At 42.7% G+C, this 18,602-nt stretch overlaps 2 protein-coding genes across 2 annotated transcripts; one reads left to right on the forward strand and one right to left on the reverse strand.

The window, feature by feature from the left end:
- Window positions 1–3,294: 3,294 nt before the first annotated feature.
- Window positions 3,295–5,804, reverse strand: mtfr1 (mitochondrial fission regulator 1). The gene is made up of 7 exons (XM_083901335.1): window positions 5,739–5,804; window positions 5,524–5,619; window positions 4,751–4,899; window positions 4,363–4,598; window positions 4,000–4,264; window positions 3,495–3,675; window positions 3,295–3,408 (listed from the first exon to the last, which is right to left on the reverse strand). Exons 1-7 carry the CDS (start codon window positions 5,772–5,774, stop codon window positions 3,361–3,363), a joined length of 1,011 nt encoding a protein of 336 aa, XP_083757461.1. The 5' UTR covers window positions 5,775–5,804; the 3' UTR covers window positions 3,295–3,360.
- A 1,477-nt stretch (window positions 5,805–7,281) lies between these two features.
- On the forward strand, window positions 7,282–14,905 carry armc1 (armadillo repeat containing 1). Its single transcript, XM_083901390.1, has 7 exons — window positions 7,282–7,525; window positions 8,512–8,723; window positions 10,052–10,143; window positions 11,358–11,550; window positions 12,036–12,152; window positions 12,417–12,491; window positions 13,520–14,905. Exons 2-7 carry the CDS (start codon window positions 8,562–8,564, stop codon window positions 13,709–13,711), a joined length of 831 nt encoding a protein of 276 aa, XP_083757516.1. The 5' UTR covers window positions 7,282–7,525; window positions 8,512–8,561; the 3' UTR covers window positions 13,712–14,905.
- Window positions 14,906–18,602: the final 3,697 nt, after the last annotated feature.

The following is an 18,602-nucleotide window of genomic DNA, read 5'->3' on the forward strand; positions in this document are numbered from 1 at the left end:
CTCCACCTTGATAAACCACTGATTTTATTTAATTTATTTAATTTTTAATTCCTTTTTTTTTGGCATAGAGCAATACATAGATACCTCATTTGGCTACTGCTGTATTTTTTTTTCTCCTGTTAAATTGCTTTGTTTTATTTATTTGTCCACTGTAGTTTTGGCATTACTGACTGAACACGCCACTTCCTTTGTTAGTTAACCTTAGGGGAGGGGGGGGAGCAGTGTAAGAACTGAAGAAGACTTTTTCTGGTATTTTGAAGTGCCATTTGAAAACAAAGATTTGAAGAATGACTTGAGACAACTGGAGTATTCAGACTTGTGACTCTCCTCAGACTGTAGAGTAATGCCATGTTGCATTTGTGTTGAAGATTCTTCCTCATGTAAAAAAAAAAAAAACAAATGGAAAAAAAATGTGACAAGCCCAGTCCTTTTGCTGCCTCTATGAAGACTGTTTACACATCTCCTTATTTGTCGTTTCTTTTCCGTTGAACTGAAGTAAATCCTGTCGACTCTACGGTTTGCCTTCGAAACACAGATGTGAAGAAACCACTCGTTTTGAACTGTCATCCCACTGTTGAAGCCATGAGCAGAATCCTAAAACGCACCAGATGCCATAAGTAACTCCACCTTTGCTGAAAGAAACAAAAACAAATGTGTTCTCGCACTCCAAAATAACGATGATGGTGGTGCTTCTGCTGCTGTTGGAGCTGCAGCTTCAGATCCTGCGATGGTATTATAGAAATTTGCCCTTTTTTTCCTTCTATCTTCCAGTGCTGGTTGAACTTGGGATCACTTTCCCGGCCAGACTGGACATGAGTAAACTCTCCCCTGCACACGTGTCTCACCTGGAACTCAACGCAACGCGACTCGCTCAGGGTTTTGCCGGTCTCTTGTTAAGAGGGAGAGGTGTGGAGGAGGCGACTGTGGGTGATGTCAGATCTACAGGAGGGAGAGGGAGACTTCCTCTCTGCAGGACGTCTCTCACGGCCACATGCAACCTAAAGGACTGCTCAACTGATGCCTTACAACTATGCACAAACTATGCTAAGTGACCAAACCAACTCCTGTTCCCACCAAGTGCATGGTGTGCTTGTCTTTGAATGCACTGTCCAATCCCTCGGCCTTTTTGTTGTGATGAACAACTCCAGTTGTCTTTTACTCTCATTATTATTATTATTATTATTATTATTATTATTATTATTTGTACGTAAAAAAACAAAAAACAAAAATGGTCGAGTGACTTCGAACATTCCATTTCTTTGTGTTTTGGTTTGTCTTCTTTGATTCTGTACAGTGGCACAAATGGTGTGTTTGTGTTGAGACATTTTTTTGGAAGATGACAGGTGCTTTTCTTACTTTAGCTGATTTGTATTTTTGCTGTAAGTGCTGTAAGACTGTTGATAAAACTGTTTACAATTTGTCGCGACAGCCATCTTTGGGAAGACTTCAGTGTCGAGCCAGATTTTTGTAAGAGCTTTGCTGTATTGACATTTTTGATACATGCCTGTTGCAGTTACAATTTGAATAATAAAACCTGTTGTTGACAAATGTGGGACGTTCACGTTGTTACAATGTGCACCGATGGTAGACCTTCACCTCACTGAAAGTGGACTTTTTGATGACTCGTCTCTTTTCCAGTTCCACTCATAATGTTCCCTCCCCACTCATGACAACAGTGCAAGGAAAGAGATTCATGGGGTCAAGAAGCCACCGTCCCCAATTTCACAGGTCAGTGACCCAGTGCAGAGGATTTGAAGGCAGATATTTTAAGGTAAAAAAAAAAGTTGCATGGTGTTTCTTTTAAGGCTCGTAAAAGCTAACATGTTTGATTGATCCCATTTCGCAGAAGATGAGTCATGGGGGAAAACACTGGTTACTCCCTCCTGCACAAGAACCTGCCCAGAGGACTCACCTGGAGCAGACTATCCTCCCTGGAGTTGAGCCAGCGTCAGGTGTCCTTGCTTTGCAACTGAAAATGCGCACAGCATGAGAGATAACCCAGTTTTCTCTGGGATCCCAGAAGGTAACGTTATTCATCAATAACACATACTCCTACATTTCAAATGTTGACGACCCTTCCTTCTTTAATACTTTTCCCCCCTCACTCCTTGTTCCAAAACAGAACATTTGCTTGAATTAGAAAAAGAACATTCAAACATTGGAGAATGCTAAAAAAAATTAAATGAAATAATGGAAAGAACAGTTCCAAATGGAGGACTTTAAACATAGCAGCCGATCTAGCAGATACTTAGCCAATTGACTTAAACAACGAAAAACACCTATTAACTAATACACATTCACAAATGAAAACTAATTAAGGTTAGTGTTATGTGTAAAAAAAACAAAAAACATGCAGACATGACACAAAGTAAGAACTGACCATAAACTTTAATTTAGATTTGACAATTCGAGTACATTTTCATGGAAGACAACCCTTCAACAAAACTTTGAGTAATCAATTTAAATCAGTCGATTACTACTGACACGTACAGTCCACATTCCCTTTTAAAAAAAAAAAACAACTAGAAGTTGACTTTAAGCAGCAACTTCACCGACATAAATAATGTGCAATCAGTCACTGGAATGAAATACTGCTCGAAAACCTCACAACTCGTAAGAGTCGCTGTCTCAAGTGCCACGTTTCTAAACTGAGGCTAATGAAGACGTGGGAATGTTTTGCGTTAAAAGCAAATCTTATCTGGGAGGTAGTGATAAAGTAACTGAACGCTGCACATGTACAGTACTGTCAAGAGCCTAACAGTCACAGTATCTTTCCCTCACTATCTAATATTAATTTAAAAAAAAAAAGGGACATGAAAAGGTCAAATTTGGCAGTTAAAGGCACAGAGCATCACTGGAATGTCTTTGGCTCTTAAAAATGGATTGTAGTCAAGAGAGAGAAATTATAAACAACTAAAACTGGGAACGTGTAAAACTCACTGAACATAGAAACATAATAGATTAATCAAGGACATGATTACTTAAACCACACACATAAATAAAAATTACTCTACACGTATACAAACACGACATTGCGATATCCCACACGTAAGAAAGTGCTCGCTTTCTTCTTCTGTGGGAGAAGAACGTCCACTTTCACAGAAAACTGGAATGTGAACGTGCTGAAAAAGACTGAATAATCTAAATCACATTAAAAGATTCTGTAGTGTTGCTCTTTAACGTGCGTGTACCTCAAAGGGAAAACATCCAGTTCAACAAAAATAGAATCACTTTTTGTAAAAACGTCCATGTTAGAAAAGTGCAAAAAGACAGTCGGAACGCCCCGACTTGAGTCCCTTTGTCCTTCCACAGAACCAGCAGCTATTCAAAAAAGGGTTGTTGATGAGAGACGGGATCAGTTCAGTGAAACGTCCTTTTTCCAGTCGACTTCAACATGTGCTGACCAAACTGTGAAGAGAAGACGCGAAATAAAAAGTGAAAACCCTGTGTGTTAGATTGACAACACACCACTGAACCACAGAGCGATCTCTCACCAGAGGAGTTTCTGTTGGAGGCTTCACGTCCGGAGCGGGAAGCGTGAACTCGTCTTTGTCTTCTTGTCCGCTGCTGTGTCGGTAACGGTGAGCGAACTTGCGCTTCAGGGCCTCGGCGATGAGCGTGGCGGCGTCTGCAGGCTCGCCGCACTTGACTTTGGCGTCACCTTCACCTGGACGACTGAAAGCACACGGGGGGGGGACAGAACTCCACTTATTTGTGTTGTAAACAAGCGCGACTTCATTTTTTTTAGCCAATATCTGATGTATTGCTCCTGCCATATCAGGAGAGCTTGGGCTGATAACTGATATGTTTACCTTTTTCTGCAGAGGTCATTTACAGACCTCTGTATACTCGTGTTGCAGCAGATATAACTTTTCTTCATTGTGCAAAATAAATAAACATAAAAACACAAGTGGAGAAAGTTGCATTTCTACTGTAAAATTAACAACCGACTTCACTTCTGCTGACTTAAAAAAACAACTTATTAATATAAGGCTTTACCTCTTGACTGATCTCAACTTGACTTTGCTCATGTCCTTCAGGACATCGAGCATGTTGGGGAATTCTGCTGCCTTTGATTCCAAAACCGTCTGCCCCTCCGTTTTCTGGCCTTTTCGCTCTTTTATCAAATCGATGGCTGAGAAAGTCCGCTGGAGATTTGGGGGTGGTAGAGGAGGAGGAGGAGGAGGAGGAGGAGGTGGTGGTGGAGGGGGAGGCAGGGAGCCACAGGGTGCAGGAGGAGGAGGAGGGGGCCCTGTGGTAGCAGCTATAGTGAAATGAAAAAAAAGGGTAATATTAGATGAATATATGAAATTCTGCTGCCATCCAGAGGAGACTTTGCATCACTGCAGCAGTGGCCAGTACCTGGCTGCGTGCTCTTCTCCTGAGCCAACACGATCTGTGCTATCTGCGCTCTGAGTTTGGCGAGTTCCACCTCCAGCACGCTGATCTTCTGAAAGGCCTCGTCGTTGGCAACCGTTGACCCCTGGGGGTCCGGGGCCCCCTGATGCAGGCTGGGCAGTGAGCTCTGGCGGGTTAAGGTTTTTCTCCGAGGATGAGGCTGATGCGCTCGGAACACGAGTCCTGGTGGAATCCCTGACCTGCTTCAATAAGTAAATCCGTAAAAAAAAATTAACTAAAAAGGTCAGAATGAAGGGGAACAACCAGGTATGTGTCACGTCAAGATGTCATGGCTGACTTTATATCAAGTTATCGAGTTACTTATGCCAAAACTGTTAGCCAACCCTCTTACCTGGGCCTGTCAAAGTAGTCTACATCATCCTCCTCCTCTTCTTCTTCCTCTTCCCTGTCGATCCAGCCGATGTCAGCCAGAGAAGCCACCTGACTCTTCTGCCTCCTGGAGCCAAACAGGACACCGACGTTCTCAGTGTACGGATAAAGCTGTGAGAGGGAAAAAGAGCGGCCACAGTAAGCATTTAAAACACTGAAGAAACTGAGCTACAGAGGTGCATTTATCAGTTACAATATCTTGTAAGGGGAAGGAGGGGCTGTTAGTAATGAAAGGTTCACCTACAGCACAGCAGCTGTTTTATCAACGCAAAGGTTGTTGAACAAACTGACCTAAAGCAGACATACTGCATTCCTCATAGCTACAGAAGGGAAGGCTGGAGACAGGAGAGAAGAAAAGGAGAAAGCACTGTGTTGAAAGAACGGGAGAGAAAAGACAAGCTTGTTTGTGATTAAAATAAAACACGCCACCGAGTTCAAACCTTTGGCAAAAGGCTGATTTGTTATCGGTTTTAAACGCACCAACAAAAACATATCAAAAACATCTCTCTGTTCTCATGACTGCGTTGGCTCTGTTTATGGTTCATAAATGATAACAGCCGGACAAGGAAAGGTAAACAGACGCTGAGAAGGAAAGGGTATGAGATTTGTTGTCACATGACAGAAGAAGACGAGCAGAAAGAGACAAGACAGGGTCACGTCATAGGTGACAGACTTTAAGACGTTTTTAAGACTAAATTGCACAACATCAGAAAGGATAAGGATTATAATTTCCACCTGAAAATGGACCCTGGGGCAAGGTTGAAGAGGAAGACTAGTGGCTATTCTCCTCACGATACTCCTGGACGACCCGTAGGGCTTGGCTGCTCCAGCCTGCACAATCAAACAAAACGTGTTAGGCCAAATATTAGTTATCAAATAAATGTCAGAAGTTGCATTTGAGAGAAAACACCACAAATATGTCAGTGCACGTCTGCTACAGCAACACATACCTGGTCCATGTCGCTTTGGGCATTGTCGTTACTCATTTCTGTCGATGTGTTTCCAAAGGGCAGACGGGCACATGCCTGAACACCAAGGGAATCATCACCTGACGCTCATCTAGAACCAGAGAGTGACTTCAACACAAAGCTAAAACACAACAGTGGCCACACAAACAGCTGAAAGCTGTTATCTGATGAGGGCTGGGAGGATAACAACACTCACTTTCCACTTGTGGGATAACTGTGAATGTAGAATAAAATGCCTTGAAAACACTATCCCAACTCACCAACATACAGTTCTAGTGAATCCCATTAGTTACCATTACTAAATGTTTTCTAACATTTTCTGGTAACAAGTATTATTCTGTGATATTAGCAGCATGTGTCTGTATCATTACAACACTTTAAAACAACACAATTGGTACTTTTTCGTAATATTGAGGAAATGTGCACGATACATAGTCCACGATACCAAATCTTACAGATGCAAGTCAAATGAATGTAGATATTATGCTAAATGTAACATAAAAAAACATTACAGGTATAGTGTTACAATTATTACAATAAAACCACTCTGAATGATCTGTAACGGGGCGTTTTCATCTGGTCTCATACCTGGGAAAATCCTAAAATTGTACGTGGACGACATACAATAGCTGTTATTAGCCGATATCTGACTGCTCCAATACCATCGCTGCCGATATTGATACAGCTGAATCGGTCGAGAGGCATGAAAACCATGTAAATGGATGAAGATCTGACTCAGCAGTGTTTGACGCAGTGGAAACAGCTGTAGCACGTCCAGATGTGATGTGACTCAACACAAGTGACATTTAACTGTTGACGTTTCTGTCGTGCTTTACTTTTTCTTGACTAAAATTAACAGAGTTAGGCACACGCGTATAAAGCTAAATTACTAGCGGACCGTGTGGCTAACTGATGCTAACACCGACAGCCAACTTTGTTCAAGCGCCGCACACACATTTATGAAAACTTGACTAACACGGAAAATCAGAATTTATATTAACACATAGTCCGACTATAAGAACACCATATGTGAATGTATATGTGTGTGTGACTTTGACACACAAACTTACCGAGCAAGTCGTTAGAGTCGAGCTAGTAACTTTCAGAATGTTTCCACCTTGTTGGATTTTCACTGCGGGAGCGGGGGAAAGAAAACACTTGGAGCCAATGACACGGTGGATAATTGTGTCCACGTAAGAATCGTCATTGGGTTTTCAACATGAGTGACGGAAAGTAAAACCAAACACGCCGGACTTTGTAAACCAGACACCGTCTCTTGATTGGGTCGTGAAGCTGTCGATCAAACCACATTGTCCAATCGCAGGTAAGGAATATTGCGTGTGTGTTCGTTATCGTTCTCCACATGTCCCGGCGGGGGCTGTGTCCGACCTGAACCACTGGGATCCTTATGGGGAAACCGGGACGCCCTGTAACACAAAACAACCGCGCCCATTGACGTGCCCAAAAAACCCAAACACCGAGCTCAGCTTCGTGCTAGTACTGCTAGTAGCTAAAGAGCCGAAGTGATGGAAGCGACGCAGGCCCCGCGACACTGAAATTGGTTTTGTCAGTCTTGTTTTCCCGAAGCTGTCGTCGACATTTAACCGCCTGTTGCCACGTCGTTGTGTCATCTCGTGTTACGGACGTTTTTAAACAAACTGACATAAAGGTTTGCTGTCATTGTCAACTAACGTTAGCTAGCTTAGCCTAGCCTAGCCTAGCTTAGCGTAGCTGCCGAATCCCCTCCATGTCACAGGGCGTGATTTAAGGTGAGGTTGGGGGTCGTGGAAAGTGTCTTTGTCAGAAACGGGTGTTTGTGTTTTGGGGTTTGAGAATCACTTGAAGTCGTGTTGGGTTTAAACGGCAGGGTTTGTTGCATGTTGTCCACCGAACACGTCACCCCTGTGAGAGGAATGCTATCTTATCAGTAAGTTACAGCAAACTATTCAGCGAGGGTTAGCATTGCGTAGAGTCATATTTCAGGGGTTTGTTGTTGATTTAAATCCCCCAGAAACTTCCATCAACTGAGCAAAAAGTCACTCAAGGTAATTGGATTAGAGGTCTCCTAGTTTCACGCCACACACATCATTTTACAACGTGTATATGTCTTGCATTAACACGTTTAAAGTAAGTAAACATAGTGCAAACGTGTGATTTTATTCCCTCTGATTCACATTGATTCACATGTCAGCAGTGTTCTCGTCATTCACACGAGGAAATACATTTTCTGGTTCCTGCTTCTCAGACGTCAAAAATGTTTTCGTCTCAAGTTTTATGCAAATGATATGTTTTCGTGTGTATTTTTGTTACTGAACTGGTGACGGACGTTTTAACTTAAACATGTGTTTGGTTAAGGTTTGAAAAGCTATAGTCCTAATTATAATCTACAATAATCAGGTATAACATTAAAACTAGTTGTTTTGTTGACGGCTCATCGTTGTATAGTTCATAATAGTCTACATATAAAAAACAAGAATTTCATTGGCTTTATAATATGTTTATTTCTGCGTAAGACATTAACACACCCTTGTATTCCTTAATTTTATACTAAAACTAATAATGGAAAATGTGATTGCCATTATTTAAAGGTCATACTGAAAAGTAACTGGACAATATAATTTGTGTTGCTCATCCTGTACACTGTACACAATGTGGTGTGTGTAAATATGTTTAAGTATGTGTACATACAGCTGCAACTAAAAAAAACGATTACCTTAATGTTAAGCAAACTCTCTGATTGACTTTCTCCTTGCAGTTGAGTGAAGAGGTTGGGTTGATGTGCTTGGCATCAAGACAAGAGGCACCATGAGTGCAGAGCTGGATGCCCTGACTGTGGTGAACCAGCTGCGCGATCTTGCAGCCGACCCCCTCAACCGGAGAGCCATAGTAGAAGACCAAGGCTGTCTGCCGGGTCTCATCCTGTTCTTGGACCATCCCAACCCACAGGTCGTGTACTCTGCGTTACTGGTAAGCAGCGTTCATTATGTCAATACTAGAGAAAGCACTCAAAAGAGTATGCACCTCTTTGAAGGCTGCTCTAATGTAACATAATATGTTTGTTTTTTTTGTCTGAACTTTTCATGTTCTATATGTTTTTCTGCGGTGACTTTCGCAAAGTGAGACATGCAAATGTACAGAAACTGTGGAAACGAATTTCCCCAAGGGTACAATAAACTAATTACTCAGTTTCCCACAGTGCAGTCCGGTATCTTCCTAGGTTAACATCCGCTTGAGAAAAGCCTTGGGCTATAAATTGCATTCCTTGAAAATGTGATTGGAATCCATTCTTTACCTCATTATTTATGCTGCTCACAAACACACAAACTCAGTAAAACAAATGCAATAAAAAGTAGTCAGCTCAGTTAGTATAGTAAATGAAAACTAACAAAATAACGAAAAATAAATTGACATTTTTTACACCCGATAACTAACTGAAACTGAATTGTGTGTTTATAAAACTAAAATTGTAGTGAAAATGTGATGCTTCATATGAAGTGTATCTTTTTTTTCTCTGATGGCAATTTTGAAAGGTTGTATTTTCATTCATAATAAAATGTTGTTTATTTGTTTTTGTTTACAACATGGGACATAAGGCTATGCAAGTTAAACGTATCTTTTGTTATTGGGTTGGTTCATCTAAGTGAGCCTACTGGTTATGCATATTAGCTGTTTTCTATTTACCTCCTACCCGTCACTAGATTCATTCACTGAGCCACATGCACATTTATAATTTAGAAAGTATTCTGTGACCACATGCTCCCACCAACACTTGGAACACCCTACCTTGATGTGTTTCAAAATAAATGTACATTTACTTCCTGTATCTACCATGGTCCACTCCTCCATATCATTTCATGGAAATCACTTATTTTTATTATTTATTATTTATTTTTAATTATTTGTACCATTTAACAGGCAGACAGTCTGCCCCCCAAAAACAGACTCCTTGGTGGAGGTAATGACCTGTCCAGTGGTGACATCTGCTGTCGACATTATGTTTTGCGACACAGCCTGACGCCACTCCCACCACCACATTTTTTTCACAGTGCATGACTTGTTGTTGTGCAAGCATACTTTCAAGTGGCTTTACGTAAGAGCTGCTCTTCGATGGTGGTGTAAACACAGGGTCAGTTCACGTGTCTTTATGTTGGTTACGTCATACTTTTACTTTCCACTGTACATGCGCACACATTTTAAAAAGTCCTTCTGTTACATCTCAGAGGGTCCGTCGTTTATTTTTTGCTTTTTTTTATTTTTTACTGCCGGACAGCTAATGTCTGCCCTTGCTCTTGCAGGCCGTGCGCTACCTGGCAGAATGTCGAGCCAACAGGGAAAAGATGAAGGACGAGCTGGGCATGATGCTGAGTTTGCAGAACGTCATGCAGAAGCAAGTGTCTGTCACCACATCACACATACACCCACCCACGCACATACGTTACTCACTATCGTACCCAATGGTTTTCTTTTGTTTGACAGTGGACAATGTGTCCCTGTCTGCAAATGTTCCCAAAGCCAGGAAATGTCATGTCCAGATGAATCTGATTTATAGTCGATTGTGGAAAAAAACACTGTAACCAGTTAAATTTCTGCATGTCAGAGATTTTAATACATCCTGTCACCTCATGACAAGTGTAACCTTATTTTAGCATGATATTTTGCTTTGTGGTTGACTTTGTGCATATAATTTATTATAATCGTCTTTTCTTTGTTGTTTAGTTTCACTCTCTTTGTTGTTTTATGTTATTTGTGCTATATTTTCTGTCACCTCGAGTGTTGGTGAGACGTCCACAGTGAAGACGTGTTGTGCTTCAGATCTCTGGCTTTTACCAGAGGGTCAGTAGCAGTTGTGCAAAATGTTTGCTGTTCATCATTAGCGCCCTGATAGGATTAGATCTGTGTTGAATTGGCCGACTGTAGCTTGCATGATTTTGTCCCCCTCCTTCTCGTCCTGCGGGGAAGCTCTTGATCACCTCAGAGAAAGGCAGTCACTTCAGCTGGTCGGGGGTCGGATCAAGAGATGCCCTGCAGTGACAGCAGCAGCTCTTTGTACTCAACAGTCCAGTCAGTCTGACTTTGAGTAGAGGTCGATGTTAGCTGGACAGAGTGGGGAAACACATAGCTGTCAGGGGAATGTTGCAGGTGTGAATGCCCTTCTTATTCTTTAATTTTATCACAATCTGAGCCTCAAAATATAGCTATTCAGGATGTCAAGCTGTGATCATCGGATAAATCCGTTGAGTGGAGTGTTTCTGTTGCTGACAGGCCTCCACAGAGTGAGTTGTTAAGTGCCACAAAGCACAAGGCTCCCGGAGGAATGCCATGCTACACAGTGGATGTTGTATATGGTTACTATAGAGAGAGAGGGTGAGGACTTTGTGACATATAAAGCAGTAAAGCCTGCAGGGGGAATCCCAGGATCCCTGTCATTACAGCTGACCTCATGTGGCTAAAATATGCTGTGTTGTGGATTTTTTTTTGTTAGATGTACAGTAAAATTCTGAAATGTATGCATAAGTAGCTTTAGTACATTTTGGACACTGCCACAATGCATTATGCCTACATGTCTTCTCTCAGCTGATCTTCTCTTCCATTTTATTTTAGGAGTACCTCACCTGGAGAGACCAAACTTCTGGCCTCTGAGATCTATGAAATCCTCCAGTCGGCTGGTAAAGAGGAGGCTGCACAGGCCGAAGCAGCTGCCGCCTCCTGCCGACGCAAAGCCCACTTCTTTCTGGGCTCCAACAACAAGAGAGCCAAAACGGTGGTGTTGCACATCGATGGACTGGACGACTCGGTAAGTGTTCGGTTTGCACACTAGAAAAGTGTCTTTGTCGCTGTCATAATCACGGTGCAGGTCAGCGATGCACGGGGTTAGGATGTAAATGTCAGCCATTGAACAGCAGGACGTTGAGATTGAACCTGAATGCTGCTCTGCAGGAAGCCTGCACCTAGCCAGATTACATTACAGCAGACAGACGGCCTCTGGTGGGCTGCATCACTATCACTACAGCACACACACACACACACGCGCGCCATGTGGCAGCTGGTAAACTGCTTTATTCTCATTTGTATGGAGCAACAAAATGTTTTACAATAATACTTGTGTGACTACATTCAACTGAAACTCATTCAGCATCGTCTGCATGTAAAGTCTCACTGTAATATAATCATTTTAAGCCACAGTTGTTTCTGAACATATGGCATGTCGGCCTTTATTTATTTATTATTATTTTTTAATATCTACCTTTCATTTGATTCCTTGTCTGTCGACTCATCAAGACTCGAAGGAGTCTGTGTGAGGAGGCGCTGCTGAAGATCCGAGGGGTCATCAGCTTCACCTTCCAGATGGCCGTCAAGAGATGTGTCGTCAGGATCCGCTCTGACCTTAAAGCTGAGGTACGTGTGTGTGTGTGTGTGTGTGTGTCTGGATATACAAACAACTGCCCAGCAGGTTAGGGACAGACAATTCCCCAGCATATGATTATCAATTGTTTCAATGTATACAATAAACTCATATATTTCAGTTGTAATTGTTGTGTTTGAGGATATTTAGGTCGAAAAATGTCCTTTGAGAGTGTGTGAGTTTTTACTACTACTAATATTTGTCTTGTTAATTAAGAATAATTGTGATAAAGACAGATATATCTGTATTTTTCACAGGCTCTGGGTACAGCAATTAACTCCACCAAAGTCATGAAGGCTCAGCAGGTGGTGAAGACTGAAAACGGAGGAGAGGTGAGCTTGTAGAAGTGTAAAGCCCAAGTTATACTCGTGCATAAAGTGCTCTACGTAGGTTAAGCAGAGCCCTCTGCATCGACGGAGAGCCTCTGCGTCGTCTCCGGCTGCACAAAATATTTTTTAAGTGTCCGTCACTCCGTCAAGGGACAGCGGAGAAGGCAAGGGCTAAGATTGGTTCTCAGGACAGGCCAAGCTTATGCTGCTCTGTGCCGGCCACAGTGCGCACCGAGCGTCCACAGAGACGGAGCTGATAAACATCGCCGCCAAACTATAAATACTTCATATCTTAATACACAAACCACATGTTTAGACTCTAAATGGTCAATTTCTCACCTCAAATTATCTTAAATCTGCATTCCGGGACACAGAAAAGTGAGAAACGGCCACTGCTTCAACAACAACAGTCTTTCTCTCTCGGACGCCATTGCTCACTGTAGCCAAAAGCACAACAACCTTGCATAGCGACCCCTACTGATCAGGCGGGAAATTGCAGCGCGTATCCGTCACCACGACGGAGAAGTATGAAGGCTCGAGGGGTCTCCGTGGTTACGCAGTCGGAGAAGTATAATGTGGCCTTAACTGTTATTTCCACATCCACTAATGAATGGATCAGTGTCCTCTGTCTATGTTAGTTGTTGTCTGTCTGAGTGCAGAGTGTTGCCCTCCTGCCTGTGGCAGAGATTTATTTACACTGACATGATTAGATGGTCACATCTCTGCCTCAGCCTCTGGGCTCGTGGCTGTTTCCTCTTGTTCTTTAAAAAAAAAGATAATAACACGCCAAACCATGCAGTGAAGCTCTATTTTTGTAGATTTAAAAGTATTTGTTCTCTGATTAAAAAATAATTATTGATTTGAAAATAATTTCCAAAATGTTGCACTCTGTTGTCATACGCAGTGTGGCCAGCAGGGGTCAGACCTGACTCAGTCATGTATTCTGATTCCAGATGATCATGATATTTGGTTCTGTGTTTGACGGAATCGATTCTCCCTTTAAACGTGTGGATTTTGTGCCTTTTGTACAGCGGATTGTTCCATTCCAAGAAGGCTCTGAAGAGCTGGTGGAGGAGAACACGGACATCCCGGACTATCTGCCCGAGGAGGAGAGTCCTTCACAGGAGCCGGACAAGGCGGTCACACGCGTAGGCTCTATCACAGACGGCGCGGGCTGGCTCAGCACGGCTGCTAACTTCCTGACCCGCTCCTTCTACTGGTGACCCTTCTCCCTCCCAACGTTCTTCTCTCTGGTTCCTTGTTTTTTGTTTTTTTTCTCCCCCAAAAGTCCCATCCAGCTGCAGCCTCAGCATCTCTCAGCCTTAGTCCTGGACTAAATCCTTCCTCTCAGCCCTACACTTAATCTAGAGGCCGCTCTGCGAAGCACATAGAACCAGGCTCGCCCGTCTGCCCAGTCAATCCCGCAATAAGTTGTGAATATATATATATATATATATATAGTGCTCTAAACCTCACTACAGGCTGTGTGTGTGTGTGTGTGTGAGTGTGTGTACAACAATATACTAAATGCATCACAAAGCAGAGACTTGAAAATCAACCGAAAACCAAATAACATTCTGAAACTCTGTGCGGCTGCGTTGAAGGTTTTGTGGCAGGCACATTTCTACATTCTTCGGCTGGTTTTGTGTACGTTTTAAGAATTGGGACTTCTTCTTTTTTTTTTGTTTTATATAATTTTGGCTGCTTTCCTCCTGGAATATTTCCAAGTCATTGTTCTTTTATTATTATTATAATATTTTTTTCTCCACATTTTTCAATCTAATTAAGCTCATCCCCCTCTTCTTCTCTTTACAGATCATTTTTTTAACAGGCTATGAGTTTTGTGCCAATTTTTCCTGATGCCTACACTTGTGATTTTTGTGTGTGAGTGTGTGTGTGTGTGTGTGTGCCTTTTTTTTTTCTTTTTGACATTTCTCTGTAATTATTATTTATTCATCAATTCAGACAAACGATTTGAGAGCTCAGAGTGTGTTACATGTAGTGTTTGTGCTTCTCACGGCAGCAGCAGCAGCAGCAGCAGCAGCAGCAGCAGCCGGGCCTCCCCCAGCTTCTTGCTCACTTAGGGACGTCACTTCGGTAGAAAGCGGTGAAACTGACACCAGCGAGAGGAGGCTGTGCAGCCCATTCAGCCTCTGGCTCACATGTAGACGGCTGCAAGTTGTATACTCGCTGGCTTATTTATTCAGGCTCATTGAGTTGTTGCTTATTGCCACAAGTCAGGACTCCCCCCCCCCCCCCCCCTCGATCAAACGTCAAAATGTGAGTTCTGCAGTGGCGGTGAGTTGACTGACGGCTCCTCCTCCTTGTGTGAATTGCACAGATTATAAAGCTACCTCTCTGCTCTCAGTGTCCCATCTCACTATCATTAGCATATTAAGGCCATGTTGTAGTTTTAGTTCAGGCATGAAGAAGACAAACCTGCTCGTCGTGAACCCCCCCCCCCCCCATGTTTTTACAGTATTGCAGACCCGCCTGCTCTCTTCACTTCACAGTTTTTTTCAGTTTAGCCAGCAGTGTCTTTTAAAGCAGAGATAGTTTAGATGGGTGCCCACACACCTACGCGTCAACATGACTCACTGATGCGGTCGTATGAGCAGTCGCAGCTTCCTGTAACAAAGGCGTGGTTGTGTACATTTTGTAAATCTTTTTTTCTTTTTCTTCAGTTTTTGTAATAATAATCTGTTTGAGTATCCCCCCCTTCTTTCTTTTTTTTTGGCCTGTACTTTCCTGTGACTCACACTGCTTTTTAATGATCTCCTCTGACTCGCATGATTGTCATTAACAGTTAAACACAATGCTGACCAGGTGAGTTTTATTGTCTCTGTTGCGTCTGCAAAGGTCAAACTGATGACACGGGATTGATGGTGCTGTTCTCTGGAAAAGCAATAATCTTTTCTTTTTTCTTTTTTTTAGTTGCTCTAGCTGGACAGCATCCTTCAAATTAATCTTTTGAATTAAAAAAAAAAGTATTGGTTAAATTCTAAGGATCATCAGTATTTAAAAAAAACAAAAAACAACCCAATCTGTTAATTTTTACAAAAGCATTTATTTGTTCTTTCACGCTCATGTGTAGTGTCGTCTCCTCTGCGCTCATGACAACAAAGAAAGACTTACTTGAACTCTGAACTGTCCTTGTGTAAATGTCCCTTTACTGTTGGGATTCCACGCGTCTGACAGAAGAAAAAAAAAACACCCGCAAACCAAGTCCACATGTAATATAATGTACTGTTATGCAGATCTTCAGACTGTAGATTCCCATACACTCTTAAAGCAAACAATTATAAACATCACAGTGTGTCCAGTGTACTTTTTTTTTTTTTTTATATTCTATTATCAGTTTGAAGTGAATGTAAAGGTTGACCTGTGGTTTTTCTTTTATCTTCTCAGGATAATCTGATTGTGTCATCTCTGTGTTCTGTCCAGTTCCACCAGACCTCACTTTGTCAGATCAGATTGCTGAGGGCAGCAAACCTCTCTTGGTTTGAAAGAGAGAGGGGGAGGACTGGTGCATAAGTGTGGTGCCCCAGGGCAAACTCCTGCAGCCTGACCACCACCACCACCACCTCCTCCCCCAGCTGTGGTGCTGGTAGGCAAGCAGAGGCAGCAGCAGCAGCAGCAGCAGCAGCAGCAGCTGGAGGCCCTGCAGCCACTGCTGCTGCTGCTGCTGAATCTGAAGAGGCCTTCTCTGCCTCACTGCCTGATTTAGCTGTATATGAAAATGTCCAGATTGGTGCTTTTAAGTGAGATTCTGGCAGGATTATTTAAAAAAAAAAAAACTTCTCATTATCACTAAAGCTTATAAGTCTTTATCCCATTCTTTTTTTGCAAAAGTATTAATTTGATGTCATATATTTGTCACATGGTGTCTATATATTTGTCCCTGTGATGGACTGGTGGCCTGTCCAGCGTGTGTGACCCTCATGTGGAGGATAAAGCGGTAGCAGATGGATGGATGGATGGATATTTGTCACCTGGGTTAGTGGTTAGATCAGTCTCTTTGTACACACAATCTCATTTCAAGTTGTTATTGTTCCTGCTTTTGGTCTTCTCTCATCATTTATCTTCTCTCCTGATTTTTTTCCACTGGGTTCCCACTGTTTTTTGGGGTGGTGGGTGATGTTTTGGACCAAAATCCACAGTCGGCAGCTGCCTCTGACCCTGAGAGCTCGCTCTTCTTCTCCACACGACCACTAGAGAGAGACAGTAAGCCAAACAAAAGCGACGTCCAGAGTTTAAAACACACTTGTCATCAGACGACCTACAGATCCACGTTTGTTTCCACGCGGCTGCTTTAAACATTAACATTCGCTTCACCTCGCACTGTAATATCACTAATGCAGCCATAAGGTTGTTTTTAGTAGTTAATATAGAGTGTGTGCATTTTCAGCTCTGAATGATTTTCCTCAAAGGTTCATATGCTTCCTCTTAATGACACCACTTTCTCCGTAGAGGACGCTCCTCCTCGTCCGCCTCCAGTGACCACGAAGAGCCGCTCTCGCCTCTCGTTTTCGTATTAAAAGCCAGAGATAATTTCACTTTCCCTCCACGTTTGAGTTGTTTGGATAAGCCTCTTCACAGTTTCAGCCCCTCATCAGATAAAACACAATCGCACTCCTCACAGTCTTGTACCATATCTGCCTGTAGTTGCATATATGTGTGTGTGTCTGTTTGCATGGTTAATGTGTGCAGGGGGGAGATAGGTGCATCTCACTGCCCCCCCCCCCCCCCCCACCAGAGACTCTTGAGGAATTTTATTGGAGGTTCAGCTCCCAGTCAATGGGATCAGCCGTAAATCCTGCTCAGAGTGTGGCGGGAAATGATATGACTCCAGCAATTTATGTCAAATAACTTTTGAGGATGTGTGAGTGCGGCGATCAGCGCTTACCAGGGGCAGCGATAACTCTCCGACAGGGGTGGGGGGGGGGCCCCCCAGTGAAGATTTAATTGAGACATTTTTCTCTATCTGGAGCCAAAGCGCCGCCACTGTGTTGTTGTGTAACGAGATGTAATGTCTCTCTTTATACGGGGGTCAACATCCGGGATGAGGCAAGGTCACGCGCTGACTGTTTGAGCATCCAATTTGCTGCTGTAATACCTGCTCCACAGGGAGCTGGGCAGAGACACTGAGGATTAACTTACACAGTCCACACATCATCATGTGATGCTGTGTGTGTGTGTGTGTGTGAGGAGGCGCTTCAAGGGACTTTGGGGAAAAGGAGAATGGGCAATGGAGGTTTTTACTCACCATTTTCAGCTCAATGATCCACTTGCCAACAAGTTTTGCAAGTGGTGACGAGTCGGGCACATGACAAGTAGTCGCCGAGTGTGAAATATTCAGAGACGCGGCCTCTTAAAGTGTCTCAGAGTGACGGCAGCTGAAATCTGAACAATGAAAACAATAGTGCTGCTTCAGGAATACAGCGTTATAATAACATCTCAGCGATCGACCTGTAGATAAGACGAGGGATGCCACGATGCCGATATTATTCTGATAGTCATTTTAGACCATTTATTTTATTTAGTTCAGGGTCCAAATACAGCACAGTTTGATCTCACCAGTAAAATAATAGCATAATAACCTATATTCAACAAGATCTTAACATTTAATGAAGTATCTTTTTACAAAAACATGACTGATTTCAACAATGCCTAAATTTGAGTGAAAAATATAACACATTTTTAACAAATTAGTCCTGCGATCCGGATTGGACCCTCTGATTGGCCAGTTCTGGTCCGTGGGCCGTATGTTTGACAGCCCTTTTTAACAAATGTTAACAACACATTTGTGCCGAGTCATTTCAAAGACGTAATTCTCCCAACTGTGTCACAAATATTGTAAGAAACAGCTCAAACATGACTTGGCTAAAAAGCTTTTGGCGGTGGCACCTCCTTGTGGAAGGGGTCATGTGACCATCACATATCATGTCATGTGACCACAGCAATCCCACAACTTTGCTGTGAACTTGTCTCTCGACCTCATAAAGCCCCAGATTCAGTGACAAAAGCCTTTCATTACTCATAATTCATTGCTCAACTAAAATATGATATTAATTCATAATTTCATTGCCTTGAAATTCAGCTACGTAACAATAT

Source organism: Microchirus variegatus, assembly GCF_963457635.1.
Source record: "Microchirus variegatus genome assembly, chromosome: 15".
NCBI classification, from domain to species: Eukaryota; Metazoa; Chordata; class Actinopteri; order Pleuronectiformes; family Soleidae; genus Microchirus; species Microchirus variegatus.